The sequence below is a fragment of the Malassezia sympodialis genome, genomic scaffold (genome assembly GCF_000349305.1).
Source record: "Malassezia sympodialis ATCC 42132 genomic scaffold, msy_sf_16, whole genome shotgun sequence".
Classification (NCBI taxonomy): Eukaryota; Fungi; Basidiomycota; class Malasseziomycetes; order Malasseziales; family Malasseziaceae; genus Malassezia; species Malassezia sympodialis.
This window is the reverse complement of record NW_017387814.1, coordinates 51,068-69,401: the sequence shown is the minus strand read 5'-3', so window position 1 is coordinate 69,401 and position 18,334 is coordinate 51,068. Positions and strand designations below refer to the sequence as shown.

Genomic DNA, 18,334 nt, shown 5'->3' with positions numbered 1-18,334 from the left:
CGCCTGCGAGGGGCTGCGCACCGCGAATCACAGGCGAGATCGCGCGGCGCGTCGCGGCTAGATCCAGTGGAGGTGCCGACGCCGCCTCGCGTTGGGGCAGCCACCGGCGTTTTCGTGCCACGCCCATGCAACCCCGAGGAGCCCGTGCTAAGCCGGCCATGTCTGTCCCTCGCGCGCCCGATGTGAAGCTGGCTACTGTGAGTCACAATGCTCTTGATGCAATTGCCAATAGCATCTGTGGTGCGCCCTTCTTCGACACCGAGTTTGTGGTGAACCATCTTGGCAAGGACGAGATGTTGTATGGCCACTCGTCGGTCATCAAGCACTCATGCCCTGTCCTGTTTAAGCGTGCGTGACAAAGACTTACTCCAGTCATTCAGCGTGGTGGTGCTGTTCGCCTCGACTCAATGGAGAACTTGCAGGTCCTCAAGCAGAACACGTTCTCGGATGCCGTATCAGTGACGAGCAGCCTGGCACCTAGCGCGATGGATTCAGACGATCTGGAAGACACGGACACTCTGGACGATGACACGATTGAGGAAGAGTCTGTCGTGGCTATGCCGACGAACAGCGCGCGCGAGCCGGCGCCCGCCGCGTCACCCAGCAGTCCAGCACCTCCAGCGACTGCGACTACGCCTTTGACGCCTGCGACGGGCCCGGCTGCGGCACCCCTCGGAAGCAGCCTCTCCCTATCAACGATGAGCCAGTACTCAACGGACGGCCACCAGGCGTCTTCCACACCCGCGCGGCGCGGCGGCTTGGAGCCATCTCGTTTCGGCGGCGCCTCGTTCTTCAAGAACCTTCGCAAGAAGAAGGACGACCCACCGAGCGCTTCGGGAGGAGCGGTAACGTCGCCCCGGTCGCCTGATGCGGATGTTAGTGCCGTGGGCGATGGGCGGCTGCGCCGCTACTCCGAGGCACCGATCTCGAACCCCATCGTTGGACGACCGGGTGCGCCGCCGAGTCCTCCCACGCCGCGAGCGCGCGGTCCCCCTGGTGGCGGCGTCGAATCGGCGCCGCGCCTCGGAGGTGCGGGCAGCACGTCACTGGTGCCGCGAGTTGCGCCGTCAAATGCCTCTTCGCGGCGCTCGAAGCGGCACTCGTCTTCGTTGCCGCGCGGCATGCGTCGCGTCATCATCCGAGGTGTTTCTCCCCGTACGATGCAGGCGCTGCTGTTCTACCTATACACGAACCAGGTGCATTTTGTGTCGATTCCGCACATTCCGCCGCACGGTCAGCTGAACGAGCTGCACGACGAGGCGCTCGAGCACTTGGGCAACGGCTCGAAGCAGAACCCCGCGCTGTGGCCGCCCGCATTCTCGAACAAGTCGGCGTACTGCCTGGGCAAGCAGCTCGACCTGCCGGACCTGATGCTCCGTGCGTTCGAGCACATCTCACTGAACCTGTCGACGCGCTCGGTGCTTGCCGATCTGCTGTCGCCGTTTGGTGACCGCTTCAGCGATGTGCAGCGCGTGCACCTTGACTACATCACGCGCCACTGGGAGGAGGTCAAGACGCGCCCCGACTTTGTGCCGATCGTGGAAAACTTGGCGCACGGCCAGTACCCCAAGTCAAGCGCCAGTCTGTTCCAGCTGTTCTCCAAGTTGAGCATGTCGCACTAAGCTACAAGAAAGCCTGCTTGCCCAGGGTCCAGGTGGCAGCGGCACCCATCATCAGGGTGCTAGACACGAGCATGGCGCGGGGACCGGCTGGAGTCAGTACTATCGTTACGTACATGTGCAACGGAACAAGGCACCACTGAGTGCACCACTTGCCACACTGCCATAGATATCGTGCTTACCGCGCGCCGCGTCAATAGAGGCATCAAAGATATTGTACGTCAGAGCAATCACACCGGCGCTGTTGCCAATGAAGGTGCCGCGGCGCGAAACCTGGTTGAGCACGGCGTTCATGCGCAGGCGGAACGTCGGCGAATCGATGCCAAGCGGGCGCGTCATGCCCTCCCGCAGGCCAAGCAGCCCACCGACGACGAGGCCGCCCAGGTATGTGGTGCCGGTACCGTAGCACAGGTCGTCGCTCCAGCCACGCGAGGGCAGCGCTGTGCGGGCACCCTCAATCGTGTTCGGCCTGTCCTCTTCAATGTCTAGGTACTCAAGGTCATCCTTGATGTCCGCAAACGGGTGCAGCTTCGCGGGGTCCAGCGCCGTGTTGCGCAGCAGACCCGCCGCCGTCGGGGCCTCCTGTGCGGCCTCCGTGCTGCCCTTGTCGAACGAGTGCGAGCGCAGGTACTCTGCCGGACTTGCATTCACGTCCTGCGGCTCACTCACATCCGTCGCGGCAGGCGCGGTGAGTTTCGGCTGCGACGAAAACGGCCAAACCATCGTAGTGGCGAAGCGTGGAAGAGCGCACGAAGACGACGTGCATCTTGTCACGTGAAGCACCAACGTCGTCCGCCGCTCCGTCGTCCTCAGCCGCCACGGAATGGCCTTGCGTCCTGGGCTTGTAGGCGCTGCCTTGGGCAGCGCCATGCGCACGCCGTCCTTGCGCATTGCCGCAGCTATGCCGACGGCTCTGCTGCCATCTGTAGCGCTCGCCCGCGCGAGTCTGCCGCTCGGGGATTCGCCCCTGCCGTCCTTTGGCTTCGGCGCCTCGGTGCAGACGCGTAACTCGGCCAAGCGCGGCGGTGGTACGACGAAGAACAACCGAAACAGTGTGGGTCGTCGCCTCGGTGTGAAGAAGGCCGGCTCCACGGCCGTCGTCCCAGGCAACATCATCGTGCGCCAGCGCGGCACCTCCTGGCACCCTGGCGAGCACGTCCGCATGGGACGCGACCACACGCTGTATGCTACAGCGCCCGGCTACGTGCGCTTCTACAAGCCGCATTCAGAGTCGGACGGCGTCCAAAAGACCCCCCCGGCGTCAATGGGCAACCTGCCCCTCCGCCCCTTACCGCGCCACACAGTGCATGCGCTGGCGCCCGAGTCGGTGCGCCCTCACCCCTCGTCGAACAAGCGTGAGCGCCGCTACGTCGGGGTGGTGCTTCACCGCGACGAGAAACTCCCCCGGCCCCCTAGCCAGCCCCGCTCACGCCTGTTTGACAAGGTGGATCTGAATGCGCTGGCACGCGAAAAAGAACTTTTGCGCCAGGGATACGAGCCCTTGGCTATGCACCCATCTCTCTCCTAGTATCATAGGGTATCTGGCTCGTGACTATCACTATGTAGCCCGGCCTACCTGCGGCGGCTGAGCGCTTCGCTGTTGGCCTTGCTCCGGCGTAGCGCCCTCCATCGAGAGCCGAGCACGCATCAACGCGTGCAACCGCTCATCGTCCTCGTCGCTCTCGCCATCCAAGTCGATGCCGCGTGTATCGCCGTCCGTCGACCGCGGAAACCGGACAGGCGCCAGTGTAGGCAGCACCATCACGGGCGTACGGCCTTCGTGCAGCTCATGCGCCAAGTCATGGCCCCGCTCGTCAGCAGCTTGCGTCGAGGGGCGCTCCATGTCCAGCGTTTCGCCGTTGGGGTCCGGCACACGCTCACCGGCAAGGCGCGCCGCCTTGAAGCGCGACACACGCGGGCGCCCCGGGTCAGTTACGGTCGCGTCGAGCGGCGCAATCTGTGGTCAGTCGTCTTGTACGTACGCCATAGGCCTCCTGGTTGTCCTCCGCCTCGTTGGACGGCGCTTGAGCGGCGGCCGGCGGCTGCAGGGCGAGACGCGCCTTGGCCTCCGCATACTCGCGCGCCAGATCTTCGTTCCAGAAGGCGTCCTGCGGATGCTCGTCCATGGACGGCTTGAGTGCCTCCAGATCCTCCGGCCCATACTCGTCCTCGCTGTCCCACAGCATCTCGTCTTCCGAGGTCCATGTATCATCGGGCATACTGTCATCATCATCGTCGGGCTCCTGATGAAACTCGTCGTCGTCGTCAATATCACCTTCGACGTGATCCATTGACGTGTCGGGATCGCTGTCCTCGTCCTCGTCCACGTCCATGTGGCGCACTTCCTCGCCGCCAAAGCGTACGCGGCGACCTGGGGCCTGAATCTCTTCCTCTTCGTCCATATTTTGTCCTTTGCTGGTCGCGGCTGCTCGTTGCTGCAGTTTGGCTGCATACGCCTTCGTGGGCCGTGCATGAGGAACTTGAGGCGGCAGGCCGGCATGGATGCGCGATGCGCTCTGCGCATCGTCCACGCGACCGGCACGCTCAATGGCCGAGAGGCCTTGCGAGATGCTGGGTCCCACAGGCGGCACTGGTGCCTCGTCCTCGGCGCCTTGGGACCGCTGCCGCTCTAACTGTCGCTGCTTGAATGCACTCAGTTTGCGGCCGGTGCTCGGGGTGCGTCGCGTGTCCGCATCTGCTGAACGCTCGACGACCACATCGCCAATCGCAGGCTTCTCAGGCTCTGCTGGCGCTCGCGGCGCAGGCGCAGCTTTCTGTACCATCTGAGGCTGCGCTGCTTCCATCTCCGCAAAGATGCGCTCGGCATTGGGATGCCCTCGGATGACCTCGGGACCCAACAGGTCGACGATACGTGCGGCCTCTTCCTGTACGCCAGCGTCTTCAGGGTCCATGCCGAGTGGAACCTTGTGCACCTTCTCTGGACTAACAGGTTCGGGACTTGCCTCTTCCTCGTCGCTCGAAACGTCAGGCTCGACAATGCGGACCTGCTTTTTTGGTGGCTCCTGCTGCTTTTGTCCCTGCAAAAAACCACGCCGCAGACCGGCGACCTTGGGCATCTCAGCGCCCTCTTGCTCTTTCGCAAGCTCGGCATCCTCTTCTTTCTGCAGCTCGTCAAAAATCGATGCCATCCACTGCTGGCGCTCTTCGCCATGCTTGGTCGGATCAAAGGGCGCTACCTGTCCTGGTGTGCGCCCCAGCACATTACCCATGGGTCGGGGTGCACTGGCGTCTAGCTGCGGCGTCTGTGGGGGCGAGTCGGGCAGCATCTCGAGCGGATCGACAAATGGCAGACCCTCCTCATTGAGCACGGGGTCTTGACTGGCAGCCTCCGCGCTGCCACTCAGCGCGTTGCGCAACGACGCCGCATGCGCCTCACGTAGCTGTGCACCAAACTGGGCCTTGTACTCGGCCATCTGCTTCTCGAGTGTATTGAGGTGCGCTGCGAGAGCGGCCCGGGCCTCGCCGGGCGCATGTGCGTTGGCGAGGGCCGTGCGATCGTCCACATGCAGCGTATGCGTATCCCAAGGGAACGGCGCATCCTGGAGAGCATGCAAGCGTCGAAGGCGCGTCAGCAGTGCCCGGGCCGCCACTACCACGTCGGGCTGGACGGCCTCGGCGAGTTGACCGTCCGTCACCATGGCCGTGGCTTGTGCACCAATCAAGCTGAGTAGATCGATTTGCCACTCTTGAAAAATTGCGCTTGTCCCCCACAAGTCACGCGCTACGCACTGGCGATCGATGTGGCATGACCTTCGCGATCGGACGGTTTTGTTCCTACTCCATTCCATTCTATCATGCCGGCCAAAAGTACGTGGTACTCAGCCTAACGCGTAGTGAATGCAAAGGCAGTGGCTGGCCGCGCCCGCAAGGCGGAAGCGGCTGAGCGCAAGGCGGCCGAGGCTGCGGCTGCAGCCGAGGCGGAAGAAGACGCCAAGTGGCAACAAGGTGCCAAGGGCAAGTCGGCGGCCGATAAACGCAACGAAAAGGCGGAAGAAAAGGCACGCAAGAAGGCTGAGCTCCAGCGCCTCACCGAGGAGGACGATGCCAACACGCCCGGCAAGCGTGGTGGTGGCGGTGGCGGTGGCGGTGCCAAGGGCGGCAAGGGCGGCGGCAAGAACAACGGTGCCCTCAACGACCTGGACATGCAGATTGCCGCGTTTAACGCGTCGAGCCTCGATGATGCACTGGACGCTATGGAACTGGTCAACGCCAAGTCGGACAAGGCGAGCCAGGGCGCAGCGGCTGGCGGCATCGAGAAGCACCCCGAGCGCCGCTTCAAGGCGGCGTTCGAGGCATTCAAGGAGCGCGAATTGCCCAAGGCTAAGGAGGAGCACCCTGGCTTGCGTTTCCAGCAGTACCAGGATCTCTTGTACAAGCAGTTCCAAAAGTCGAAGGAGAACCCCTTCAACCAGGTGCACGTATCGTACGATGCTACAAAGGAGGAAAAGCTGGCGGTTCTCAAGGCCAAGCGCGATGCAATGGCAGCTCGGTTATCATAGTTAGATACTCTGTCAAGCTATCGTAATGTGGCCACCCTAGGTTGTGACCCGCCAGGTCATCGCTGCATAGCAGCTTCCTCTAGGCCATGAAATTAGGGGGCTCTGGACACAAGTGCTCACTGGCACGGCCACTCCGCCAAGCACGCTGCCACCATGGCCACTCAGAGACGCCACACAGACCAGCTCCATACGGGCGATCAATGTGCAGGCCTCCTCAAGCGCGACCATGGGGCGCACGTACTCGCTGCAAGTACCCGCGTTGGTCCAGCGGCCTCCTGTGCCCAGTCGCTCGCCGCGTCCGCCAACCGGTCTACACGCAGTCCCACTTGCCCGCAAAGGCTCGTGAGCACCTGACAAGGATTGTGCATCCCATCAGTGGTATGTAGGCCAAGGGTCCCAGAGGGTCCCTCGAGCTACCGGAGCGGTGAAGCAAGCCTTTTCGGCGTGCGCCCTATTTATTGTTTTGTGACCTCTTTTTTTCTCACGTGATACACCTGCGGCACTGCGTCACAGCTTGGCCGTAGTTGCTGTGCCCGTGCGCTCCCACTGCTCGACGAGCTCGCCCACCTCGGCCGCAATACCGTGGCTGGCCTGGTAGCCAGCGGGACCTTAAGTTAGACTATCGTACGCACCAATACCATACGCATGCACCACACCGACTCGTCGCCCGGCTAGCTGCAGCGCGTGAGGATCCAGCTCAACGCGTGCACCGCCTTCGCGTGCGGGCCGTACGCCAATATTCACAGTGACCACGTCCACCTTCGTCCATGCATCAGAGGCCTTTGGATCGACTCCATCAGGCAAGAGCGCAGGCGCAAGGTCGATGGCATTTTTTATAATGCGCTCTGTCACAGCAGGGTCGGGCTGGAGCACAGATGTGTTGCGCACGTCGAATGTGCCGCCCAGGATAACCAGCCCGCTGCGCGCGCGGGGAATGACGTACGATGCGCCCTGACTGCTGATCTTGGAGTAGCAGTGCGCGAATTCCGCCTCGCGGAACTTTGGCGCGCGCACCAGGACCGTCTGGCCGCGGATTGGATAGGCACCTGACTCGTGGGCCTCGCGCACGTCCTGACTTCCCAGACCAGTGGCATTGACGAGCACAGACGCCTTGGGTACCAATGCGGCGGCACTTTGGAGCGTATAGACAGACGAGATACGCGCAATAGTGCCGGGCGGACCCGGCAGGGAGGCGTCCTGCAGCTGTGTCGCCAGCCACTGCAAGTACTTTGGCGCATCAAGGGTGAGCGAGCGAAAATCATAGCGGTATGGCGCCTCTTGCGAGGCACGCGTGCCGTCGTGTTTGGTCATTTGTATCTAGGTGTAAGTCGACATAACATACGCCGGCACAGACGTCACCGAACCAAAAGCAGTCGGTGTCGTTCTCGATATCATGATAACAGGAAAACGGCATGAAAGCGAGCAGGTCCTTAGGCAGCTGCTTCTCCAGCTCTGTAAAGGCCTTGTACGTGTGCGCATCGCGGCGGCGCTCCGCTTCCTTTGTTCCGGCGAACGAGCACCAGTTCGCGCCCTGCGGTAAGCTACATGGTACACACAGCCCAGGGCGAGGCAAAGCTCTGTGACGTTAGGTCGCTGGGGAGGTCCCGCGCTAGGACCGTGACCGTGTAGCCTTTCTTGCGCAACTCCAGTGCACTCGTGAGTCCCAACACTATGTAAGGTGCATACACGTACCTCCAGCGCCGAGCACGACGGCCTCCTTGCTCGTCATGATAAGGTTGTGATAGTGCTGGGCCGGATTGGACGGCTTGGCACTCCACACACGTGGCACCCGATCCGATGGCTACGTCGTCGTGCGGCACCACTGGGTGGTCGTGATGATAGCTCTCTATGATACAAGGGGTATGAAAGCTCAAAGCTCGGTCTCGATGCGATTCGAGGAGCGCCGGCCATGGTCAACGCCGATCCCTGCACCACGCATGGCCTCTTCGTGTGTGTAAGGCGTCTCTGTCAACACGCGCTTCGCGATGCGTTTGTGCAGCTTGCTGGAGATATGCGCGTTGCGATCGTTGGAATTGGGAAAGTGTCGATCGCATTCGACGCAGTAGAACATGCCGAGACCGGCCTTCTCGGGGTCCAGCTCGGTCGGCGCTTCTAGATTCTGGCGCTTGCTTTCATTCGTAGCATTCTCATGGCGCTGATCATAGTCGAGCGTTCGAGCGCGAGTGCGTGCCGCACGCGACACGTCTCGGCGGGCGTGGTGATTGCGCTTCTTGCGCTGTATGCGGCCCATCGCCGCTCGCAGCAGGGAGCGGGCGGCGGTCGTACCGCCTCCACATCATCCCACGTGACACTATAGTTTTGGAAGTACATTCCACGTGACTAGAATGCGCGAAAGGTCTCGTCCGCCCGGCGAGTCATGGCCCCTCACCACATCGTTGGACACAAGAAGATGGTACGCACACGGGCTGCGTGCCGCGTTGGCGGCACGGCAGGCGCGCAGAGCAGGAGCTAACCTCTCAGACTCGTCTCTACAGCAAGGGCAGGATCCTGGGTCACCGGCGCAGCAAGCACCTCAGCCACCCCAACGTGTCGCTCATCAAGATTGAGGGCGTTGAGAGCTCGAAGGACGCTCAGTTCTACCTCGGCAAGGTGCGTGAGACCTGCTAACATTAGCGCATTGCCTACATCTACAAGGCCCCTACTGAGGTGCGCGGCAGCAAGTACCGTGTGATCTGGGGCCGTGTTACCCGGACACACGGCGGCAACGGTGTGGTGCGCTCGAAGTTCCGCCACAACATCCCGCCGGAGGCCTTTGGTGCCTCTGTCCGTGTGCTGCTGTACCCCAGCAACAGTACGTATTCCTGCACTGACATCTAGTCTAAAAGCGGTCGTTGGCCTGCATGCGTGTGCCTCTAGGACCCCATATCTTTGAAAATGTACGTCCATGCCCATCCCAGGGGGCATGCGGCGGTGTGTAGGAATGCACGCCTTGGAAAACCATGCCATGTGTGAGTCAGTGTCAGTCGTTGGGGTGGCAGCCTCGGCACCCTGTTTCTTATCTAGTCGCTGTGCCGCTTCATGCGCAGTGCACTTAAACTAGCAGGGGAGACTATGAGGTCGTGCAGATCGGCCACGTCGACTTGTGGTGTGGCCGTTTTGAAGCGGCCCTACATGTAGGCAGCGGGTATATGGGTATCTGAAAGAGCTTAGCGATCGCCTGCCGCTGGGTCCTGCCACAGCATGGCCCAGTGGATTACCGCAATGGGCTTTTGCGTCGTAGGGAGCACGCCTGGCGGCGGCGGCGGCACGGGGTCTAGCAGCGGCATGTCATCGCCAGATGCCCGCTCCGCAGGCGGCGGTGCGTCCGACGTGTCCAGCCGATTCACGCGCGTGGGATCCGCCTCGGCATGCATCTCTTCCACGGTGAGCGCAATCACCATAAGCTGGATAAGCCATAGGACCACATCGACGGCGAACAAATGCACCTTGGACGGCACATGCTCTGCGTGTGAGTGTTGTGTACGCACCCTGCCCCACAAAGTCGACAAGGAGCCGGCGGCGCGAGGGATCCGTATCGTAGAAGAGCTGGGCTAGCACACACACCAGCTGGAATGCTGTCATGGAGCGCACAAAGCCAGGTAGGCTGCGCTCGCGCATCACCAGCTGCGGACGCACTGCGTAAGTTTGGACCACATACGATATTGCTGCGTGAGTCACTCGACGTACGAAGCTCGAAAAGAAGCGCAGCAGCAGGATGAGCAGGAGGCCATCCAGCAGATACACGTAGACCTGCAAGACCATCACCACGCGCTGCAGCTGCCTCGTGAGCCAAGCCAACGTACGACAGCGAGGGCCTCGCGGCGCTCCTTGCGCATGGTCGGCGAGCGTCTGGCGCCTTCCCCGCCGCACGGCGCGGCGCCTATCGGCCGAGCGTAACGCGCAGCATCGCGCGGCGCGTCAAGCGCTGCCGCCATGTCGCAGCCGTGCCAGAATGCCTTTCTGCAGCAGTCGCTCGGCCTGGGCGCGTACGAGGGCACGGCACGGCCAGCGGAGCAGGACGTTGCGCCTGGGCCTGCGCGCAAGCCGCGCTTTGGCGAGGGCCGGCCGCGGCCGTTCGTAGCGCCACGAGCGCCGCCGCAGTTCAACCCTGACGGCACGGAGAGCCTCGAGTGGGCGCGGTACCAGTCTGCGGAGCGGCTGCGCTGCAAGTGGGAAAGCATTTACGAGCGGTTCAAGGATGCGCACCTCGAGGACCAGGACGAGATCTACCTGGGCCGCGCCGGCGACGACGACGATCGGCTGCGCATCATCAAGGACTGTGGCTCGCTGCGCAAGCTGCGGCGGCAGCTCAAGTTTGGCTCGTTCATGAGCGCCCAAGAACGCGAGGCACTCTCTCTGGCCGAGGACTGGGACGACGCCGATGACGCCGAGGCGTCTGAGCTTGCGGAGCCTGCGTCAGCGGACGCGGTGGCGCCGGCGCCGCGCGGCCCGGCGCCGAATGCGCCAGCTGCTGACGTCAATGTGGCGGTCGAGCTCGATATATACCGCGCAGTCAAGCGCGATGCCATTGACTTGCTGCTACGTACGCAATCGCTGGGCACAGCCGCCTTACCATACGAGATACCCGGTCTACAAGCGCTGCTACACACAGGTTCACACCCGCAGGAACGAAAAGAGCTTCCCTAGGCCCACGTAGCGACGACCATTGCGCGCGAGGAACGCATCGACCGTCGCGCGCAGCACCTCCATGTCGGCCTTGTGCGTCTCGAGACGATCGCGCAGCGCGTGGCGCTGGCTCGTCTCACTGACCTCTTCGAGAGCCTGCGCGGCATCAAACAGGTACGCATAGTAGCACAGCTGCGTGTACAGCGTCTTGTCCGAGTACATGCGCTGAACCTGGCCACGGCAGCTGGGGACGACGCACCGCCCGCTGTACACACCAGCTTGACGTGTGACAGCGCGGCACGCCGGCTCGGTGCAGGTGGTCTGTCCCTCGTAGTAGCGCGCCACGTGCGCGCGGATCGCCAGCTCGAGCTGCACGACGAGCGTGGCGCGTGGAAAAGGGGCGCGGCACGCCTCGCACGCGAGCCATGGCGCATCGGCGCGTGTGCGCGAGGGCGGCTGGAGGGGCGTGGCGTGGCGGCACGCGCGGCAGCGCACCGTGAATGGTTCGCAGTGCGCGTAGCGCACGACGCTCGGCACCTGGCTGTCCAGCGGCGCAAAGCGCTGGTCGACTGGGTCGTGCGTGTAGGTATGCACGTCGAGCCCGAGGCACTCGGCGAGGCGCATGCGGTCCGTGCCCTCGATGCAGTCCGCGAGACGCTCGATGGAGGGGAGTAGCTGCAGCGACAGGTAGTGGTGCACATCGATCTTGTACGCGGGGTCGCCGGCGTGGCGGCGCACCTCGTCGGGGTGGAATGCACGCTGCGCCTGCGCGCTCTTCTCGTCGGCGCCGACGCAAAACACGTAGGGAATCACGTCGCCACTGCGCACCGGCTCGTTCTTCGCGAGCATGCGCAGGGCGACCTGCACATGCGGCTGGTGCTGCGCATCGGGGTAGTCCTGCGGGCGCTTACCGAGCCGCTTGAAGATGACATAGTCGTCCAGCGGCACACGGCCCTCCCGCACGTCGTCCGCGACGCCCTGCAGGTACGTGTGGATGCGCTCGACAACCGTTTCCGTCGCCTCGCCCGAGAGGATCTGCTCCAGCACGTACGTGGACACCTGCTTGTTGAGCTGGCAGTACTCGCGGCGCTTCATGTCGAGGCCCTTGATTTCTGTGTGCGTCTCCCCGGCGTCGTTGACGAGCAGGGCGGCGTACTTCTTCTTCTGCAGGAGCAGCATGCGCTGGAACACGCCATCGATGTCAATCTCGAGCAGGCGGTAGCGCTCGTTCACGGCGCGGCGGAACGCGTGGCCGATACGCAGCGCTGCCTGGTAGTCGATGCACCGCGTGTTGATCATGACACTGTCTGTGTCTCCGTAAATGACATCGAGTTCCATGCTCTCCGCGAGCTCGCACGTCATAGACAGGATCTCACGTCCCTTGAACGTGGTGAGCGCGGCAAGCGGCCGCGCATAGAAGCGCGAGTGCTCAAAGCCGAGGCACCCGTACATGCTGTTCGCCGTCAGCTTGAGCGCGCGCTGCTTAATGTCCCACTGCACGCGCTTGAGCGTCGGCGCATTCTTGTCCTTGAGCAGCGCCTTGACCTGCCGTCGCCGGTTCACGAGCGTGGCAATCAGGTGCGGCAGCACGCCCTGCGCCACGTCTGACGACGGCACGTCCGGCACATCGTCGCCGCCGTGCCGCTCGACCGTGGTAAAGTCGATGTTGAACTCTTGGATGATGCTGGGGTACAGCGAGTTGAAGTCCATGACCAGCACATACTTGTCCCACAGCCCACGCTTCGGATCCAGGACGAGCCCACCCTTGAACGTCTCCTTCTTGCCCGCGTCGTCCTTCTTCTTCTCCCATGCCAGCGGCTTGTCCGGGCACAGGTACTTTTTCTTGTGGAACTCGTGCAGCAGAATGTACTCGTTGCGCTCCGCACGCCCACCGTTCAGCGTGCGCGACCACGCGTGGCCCGCGAGATTCGTCAGCTGCTTCGTCAGCGCGAGCAGCTGCACCTTGCTCGCCAGCGCCATCTGGAAGAACGAATCGACCTCCAGGTGCCGCACAAATGTGAGCAGACGCGCCGGCGTCGGCGCCGTGCTGTCAAAGTACGACGGCACGTCCTCCGGGTCCATGTCCTCGCGCTGCACCTGCAGGTGCGTGCGGCACATCTCGCTCAGCGACCACGTCGTCGAGGAAATCATGCCCTTGGCCATATCGCTCGACAGGTCAGCCACGAGGCGCCCCGCGAGCAGGCGCATGGCCTGCGAGTACTTTGTCGGGCGCGTGCCCTCGTGGCGCAGACGCCCAAGCCGCGTCGCCTGCTCGCACTTGAGGTCGCGCAGCCGGTGCAGCAGCACATCTAGCGTCGACCCGACAAAGTCGTGGCTCACCAGCACATCCACGTCGTGCCGCTGGATCTGTGCGAGCAGGCTGTTCAGCACCATGCGCTCGTACTTGAACGCCTTGACGGGCGTCGAGCTCTGCGCAACCTCCGCCTCGAAGCGCGGTGGGAACGAGGGGCCCAGCGGGCGCACCGCCGTGAACGAGCTCGACGGCAGCTGCTCCACCGGCGTCGCGCTCTCCAGCGCCATGTCGGGCCACACACGCGCACTCGCTGCGACGATCTCGCGCTTGTTCTCCTTAAAGTTGACGACGGACCGCAGCGCGAGACTCATCACCGTCAGCGGCGGCGGCTCCTTGGGCGCGTTGGCATCCGCGTCCGAGTACGGCGACACACACTTCGGGTCGTCGACGGCGAGCTCCAGCTTGCACCACGTCTGCGGCGGGCCGCTCGGCACACTCACCTGGTCGAGCTTCAGCCAGCACGGGCCCATAATGCGCCGCTTCACAACGAATAGCTCAAACGCGGACGTCTGCGTACCAAACGCCCGCACAAACGTCGCGCCGCTGACGTCCGTGGGCAGCGCCGGCTCGTCAAAGCCATACTTGATCTTGAGGTAGCGCCCCTCTGCCGGCACGTCCGGCAGCTCGAACGCGTACCGCCGCGTGACCCACTTGCCGAGCCACGCCGAGATGCCGTGCCGCGAGCGCAGCGCATCAAACTCCTCAAACACGTCGTCCTCGCTCGGCACCATGTCCGTCTCGTGCCCATGGACAAGCGTGCGCGTGCGCGGCTGCAAAAAGACACACCGCTCTATACCATCGATGGCCACACTCGCACTCACGTACCGCTGGCTCGCCTGGTCCAGCACCTTGCCAAAGAGGTAGATCTTGCCGTGCACGTCTGCATAGTCCAGCCAGTAGAAGGACACGGAGCGGTCCGCTTCGTAAATCTGCGTCGACGTGGCCGCCGTCGGCGCCGACGTCTCGGGCGCCGCCACGGCCGCGAGGCTCTCGTGCACACGCCGCCACGACGGCAGGACCGAGGGACTCTCGGCTGCGGGGGCCTCCGCCCCAGCCGGCACCGCCTTGGCCGGCGCCGGCGCCGGCGCGATGGCGGGCTGGCTCGCACCGGTGCTGACCAGCTTGGTGGCCCGCTTCGCGCCGACCGAGACATGCGCAAAGTCGTCGTCGGCGTCGTCCATCGGCTCCGCATCGTCGCTCTTCTGCTTCTTGGCCGAGGCTTCCGGACTCCACGATAGCTCCAGCGGGTCGCTGCTCGGCTCGGCGGACGAGCTGAGGTCGGGCACGAGCGCCGGCATCGCCGAGGGCGTGTGCGTCTGCTTGCGCTTGCGGGCCATGGTCAGCGAGGGCGAGTCTTGGCTATCGTCGAGCGCGAGCGACGCCATCGGCCGCGCCGGCGTGCTCATGGGCGCCAGACCCCCAAAGAGCTGCGACATGAACGCCTCCTCGGCATCTTTGGAGGGCGCCGCCGCTGCCGCGGGCACGCGGCGCGCAGGCGCATCGGCAGCTCGCTCCGAGGGGCGCGTGCGGCCCATATAGTCGGTCGGCGCGGCGCGCTGCGCCTGGCGCCTAGCGCCCTTCTTCGGCTTGCGGCGACCGGTGCGCTCATAGTACTCGTGCTCGTCCTCCGACTCGGACTCGCTCTGCGGGCCATTCTCCCACTCATCCTGGCCGTGGTCCACGTACCCGCTCCCATCGTCGTCCTCGATAAAGTCGTCCTCCATCATGCGCCCCCGCACAATCGACTGGTACACCTCCGCCGACACTTCATCGTAGATCCTGTCGTCCTCTTCGGCCTGGGGGTGCACTCGCGGACCACCGCTCCGCGACGCCTTCAGCGCCGCGAGCGCCTCGAGCCTCTTTGCGCGCGAGGCCATCGTGTCGCGGTAGAGGGTTAAGAGGCCCTGGCACGCGGCACGCGTCGCGCCGCCACGCGCTGCCAGGCATGCCCTCCACTAGTTGGGCCCAATCACCTATGGACTGGCGCTCGCGCCGCGTCCGCGGCGCCGGCGCCGCGAGCGCGGCTCGGCACGCTCGGTTCGCGGGGCATCCGCGCGCTCCAGCATCCAGCGGCTCCATTCGGATGGCAGGGCGGACGAGCTGAGGCCTTCGAGGCGCTCAGGCGCGCGCGCGGTTTCGTTCGGCGGCGATGCCTCGTGCGGCGATGCCTCGCGAGGCGATGCCTCCTCGTGCGCTGCCTCCTCATGCGCCTCGGGCACCCAGCGGTGCTTTCTTGGCCGCTCCGTAGGGCTTTCTGCCTCGCGAGGATCTGTGGGCTCTGGCGCTCGGCCCGCGTCGTCGTCCGAGAGCCCGCCCCATACGTCTGCCTCACCGAAGATATCGTCGTCCGCGTCGTCCACCTGCACGGCGAATGCGGGGGGCTGTGCACTCTTGGGCGGCGAGCGCTGCGCTGCTGTAGCTGGCGCGGGTGCCTCGGCCTTGCGCTTTCGCCGCATCTTTTTTCCATGGACATAGATGACGTCTGGCTCCTCGCCTACGCGGCGAAACTTGGCGCGCGCAGCGGCGATCCGCTCGGCGATCTCGCGCGCCCGCTCCTGCGCGCGGCGCCCCTCTTCCAGGGCCGCGTCGAGTGCCTCGTCTCCGTCGGTGGCGGACTCGGGGGGAGGCGTAGGCTCTTTGGCTGCCTCTTGCGCGATGCGCGCGCGCTCCTGCGCGAGGAGCTCGAGATCGAGCCCCTTGGTGCGGCCGGCCGCCTGCGCACGGGCGTCCCAGGCGTCTAGGTGCGTCGGAGCAGCGGCGCCACCGGTGCGCCGCAGCGCCGCTCGATCCACGTACGATGCCGATGCAGCGTCCGCGTGCACGTGGCGTGGGCGCATATGCAGCGCGTCGTCCTGCCGCGGTGCCGCGGCGGCTCGGTCCTGCGCGCGGGCGGCGCCTGCGTCGGGCGGCGGGCACGCGCGGGGGTCCATGCGAAGGGCCTGGGCGTCGCGGTACCGCCTGACTAAGCTGTCCGCCGGCCTCCCTCGCGTCCCCATCATGTGCGAGGCCGGGCGACTGCTAACGATCCAGAGCCATGTGGCGACGGGCTATGTGGGTACGTGGGAGGCGCTCACGCAGGCAATCGCTCCGCGACGTTTCCTGCGCAGCTGCTCGGCTGGGACGTCGATGCGGTGAATACGGTGCAGTTTTCGAACCACACCGGCTACGGCCGCTGGGGCGGCCTGCGCTTTGACGAGCACCACCTCACGGACGTGTTCGACGGGTTGGCGCGCAACGGGCTGCTCACGCAGAACCGCGTCGTGACGGGGTACACGCCGTCGCCGGAGGCGCTGTCGGCCGTCGAGCGCCTGATCGCCCGGCTGCGCGCGACGAACCCCGCGCTGGTGTACCTGCTCGACCCAGTGATGGGCGACATGGACCGCGGCATGTATGTGAACCCCAACGTGCTGCCGATCTACCGCCGCATGCTGCACCTCTCGACGATCATCTGTCCGAACCAGTTCGAGGCGCAGCTGCTCGCGGGCCAGGAGATCACGTCGCTTGCGTCGCTGCGTGCCGTGCAGGAGAAGCTGCACGTCGAGTACCGCGTGCCGCATGTGGTGATCACGTCCCTGGCGCTCCCGCCGGACGACCTCGCGCGCCTCGGCGCCTCGGCGACGATGCCGGACGGGCAGGAGGCCATGGTGCTCGTCGGCTCGACGTGGGACCACGGCCTCCAGTCGTGGTTCCTGCAGTTCCCGTGCCTCGGCGAGTACTTCTCGGGCGTCGGCGATCTCTTCGCGGCCCTCGTGCTGGCGCGCTTCGCGACGCACCTCGACGACCTGCCTGAGCCCGCGCGCGCGGCGCATGCGCTTGAGCCCGCGGCAAGCGCAGACGAGTGCACACTCCCGATCGCGCGCGCCGTCATGCTCGCCGTCGCTGCGCTCCAGCACGTGCTCGTGCGCACGCGCGCCACGATGGTCGAGCAGGGCGCGCGCCTCCAGCTCGATCCCTTCCGCCCCGTGACCCAGCTCGACGCCGACGAGCGCGTCAGGGTGATGCGCCTGCGCGAGCTGCGCATTGTGCAGAGCGCGTCCGAGATCCTGCGGCCCCGCGTGCTCTACCGCCCCCAGTGGGCACGGTCCTAGCCGTACGACCTCCATACCCACGTGGCTTGTAGCGACCCTCCATGTCGGTGGCCGACCTGTACCACATCCGGCGCGCGATCCGGCGCGACCGCGAGCAGGGCGCGCAGCCCAGCACCGCGGCGCCGGGCGCCGGGCGCCTGTGTGGGATCTGCCTGGCGCGCGCCGCGTCGTACACGTGCCCGACGTGCCATGCGCCGTACTGCTCGCTCGCGTGCTTCCGCGCGCCGGCGCATGGCTGTGCGCCGTCGTTTGCGCAGCGCGCGGCGCGCGAGCATATCCGGCCCGAGGACGCAACGACCGATGAGGCGGAGCGGCAGCGCACGCTCGAGATCATACACCGCCTGCAGACCGGCGAGGGCGTCCTCTCCGACTCGGACGACAGCGACGTGCCCGGCGACGACGAGCTGCGCCACTATACCCCCGACCAGCTGCTCCGCCTGCTCACGCGGCAGGAGCGCGCGTCGTTCACGGACCTGCTCTCGCGGCCGGCGCACGCAGCGCACCTCTACTTCGATCAGGCGCCGGCCGAGCTCTGGTGGCGCCAGGGCGACGACGCACGCCCATGGGCCGCGCACGCGCCGTACACCCCGTTCCTGGAGAGCCTCGATACCCCGCGCCCACGGAGCGCGCCTGCTGACCTGCGTTTCAACCTGCTGTTCCTCCTGCTGGCCTATGCGTATGTGCTGCGCCACCTCGACGTGCCGAGTCTCGGTGCGCTGGGCCCCGCGGCGTCCGCGGACGATGACGGCGCGCGCGACTCGGACAGCGATGGGGCGCCGCCACCGCTCGAGCCGGACGAGCCACTCGCCCGCGCCGCGGCCCCTCCCGATGAGCGCGCGCCGTCCGAGGCGGACACGGCGCGCGCCCTGCTGTGTGAGCTCGTCCCATTTCTCGCGCCGGCCACGGCGGCCGACGCGCGCCTGCGCCTCGCGTCCGCCGACGAGGTGGGTCTGTACCTGCTGCAGCTATGGGGCCCTCGCCGCACCGGCCACGCGTCGACGGCGACGCTGCGTGCGCTGTGGGACGATGTTCAGCCGCTCGTACAGGCGCGGCGCGTGTCGGCGCTGGACGTCGCGCCGCATGCGCCGGTCGCATGGGCCCTCGCTGACCTGCACGCCCTGTTCGACACCTCGCCCCGCCCGGCGCACGCGGCCGCCGCCAAGAAGC

General features: G+C 65.3%; 10 protein-coding genes across 10 annotated transcripts; 5 read left to right on the top strand and 5 right to left on the bottom strand.

The window, feature by feature from the left end:
* Nucleotides 1-407: 407 nt before the first annotated feature.
* On the top strand, nt 408-1,622 carry MSY001_2934 (uncharacterized protein; the record flags this gene model as incomplete). The annotated part of the gene is made up of 1 exon (XM_018884813.1): nt 408-1,622. The coding sequence occupies one exon, from the start codon at nt 408-410 to the stop codon at nt 1,620-1,622; it is 1,215 nt and encodes a 404-aa protein (XP_018741435.1).
* Nucleotide 1,623: 1 nt separating this feature from the next.
* Nucleotides 1,624-2,342, bottom strand: MSY001_2933 (uncharacterized protein; the record flags this gene model as incomplete). The annotated part of the gene is made up of 2 exons (XM_018884812.1): nt 1,624-1,709; nt 1,736-2,342. 2 exons carry the CDS (start codon nt 2,340-2,342, stop codon nt 1,624-1,626), a joined length of 693 nt encoding a protein of 230 aa, XP_018741434.1.
* A 100-nt stretch (nt 2,343-2,442) lies between these two features.
* Nucleotides 2,443-3,147, top strand: MSY001_2932 (uncharacterized protein; the record flags this gene model as incomplete). The annotated part of the gene is made up of 1 exon (XM_018884811.1): nt 2,443-3,147. One exon carries the CDS (start codon nt 2,443-2,445, stop codon nt 3,145-3,147), a length of 705 nt encoding a protein of 234 aa, XP_018741433.1.
* Nucleotides 3,148-3,177: 30 nt separating this feature from the next.
* MSY001_2931 (uncharacterized protein) lies at nt 3,178-5,278 on the bottom strand (the record flags this gene model as incomplete). The annotated part of the gene is made up of 2 exons (XM_018884810.1): nt 3,178-3,576; nt 3,602-5,278. 2 exons carry the CDS (start codon nt 5,276-5,278, stop codon nt 3,178-3,180), a joined length of 2,076 nt encoding a protein of 691 aa, XP_018741432.1.
* Nucleotides 5,279-5,434: 156 nt separating this feature from the next.
* On the top strand, nt 5,435-6,139 carry ALG9.2 (Mannosyltransferase, involved in N-linked glycosylation-like protein; the record flags this gene model as incomplete). Its single annotated transcript, XM_018884808.1, has 2 exons — nt 5,435-5,447; nt 5,475-6,139. 2 exons carry the CDS (start codon nt 5,435-5,437, stop codon nt 6,137-6,139), a joined length of 678 nt encoding a protein of 225 aa, XP_018741431.1.
* A 507-nt stretch (nt 6,140-6,646) lies between these two features.
* Nucleotides 6,647-7,868, bottom strand: MSY001_2929 (uncharacterized protein; the record flags this gene model as incomplete). Its single annotated transcript, XM_018884807.1, has 5 exons — nt 6,647-6,730; nt 6,800-7,414; nt 7,482-7,670; nt 7,696-7,808; nt 7,832-7,868. 5 exons carry the CDS (start codon nt 7,866-7,868, stop codon nt 6,647-6,649), a joined length of 1,038 nt encoding a protein of 345 aa, XP_018741430.1.
* A 141-nt stretch (nt 7,869-8,009) lies between these two features.
* MSY001_2928 (uncharacterized protein) lies at nt 8,010-8,390 on the bottom strand (the record flags this gene model as incomplete). Its single annotated transcript, XM_018884806.1, has 1 exon — nt 8,010-8,390. One exon carries the CDS (start codon nt 8,388-8,390, stop codon nt 8,010-8,012), a length of 381 nt encoding a protein of 126 aa, XP_018741429.1.
* Nucleotides 8,391-8,516: 126 nt separating this feature from the next.
* Nucleotides 8,517-8,977, top strand: MSY001_2927 (uncharacterized protein; the record flags this gene model as incomplete). Its single annotated transcript, XM_018884805.1, has 3 exons — nt 8,517-8,552; nt 8,621-8,749; nt 8,774-8,977. The coding sequence occupies 3 exons, from the start codon at nt 8,517-8,519 to the stop codon at nt 8,975-8,977; spliced, it is 369 nt and encodes a 122-aa protein (XP_018741428.1).
* A 1,776-nt stretch (nt 8,978-10,753) lies between these two features.
* Nucleotides 10,754-14,956, bottom strand: MSY001_2926 (uncharacterized protein; the record flags this gene model as incomplete). Its single annotated transcript, XM_018884804.1, is given in 2 exon segments — nt 10,754-13,889; nt 13,905-14,956. 2 exon segments carry the CDS (start codon nt 14,954-14,956, stop codon nt 10,754-10,756), a joined length of 4,188 nt encoding a protein of 1,395 aa, XP_018741427.1.
* Nucleotides 14,957-16,076: 1,120 nt separating this feature from the next.
* Nucleotides 16,077-17,167, top strand: MSY001_2925 (uncharacterized protein; the record flags this gene model as incomplete). Its single annotated transcript, XM_018884803.1, has 2 exons — nt 16,077-16,134; nt 16,158-17,167. 2 exons carry the CDS (start codon nt 16,077-16,079, stop codon nt 17,165-17,167), a joined length of 1,068 nt encoding a protein of 355 aa, XP_018741426.1.
* Nucleotides 17,168-18,334: the final 1,167 nt, after the last annotated feature.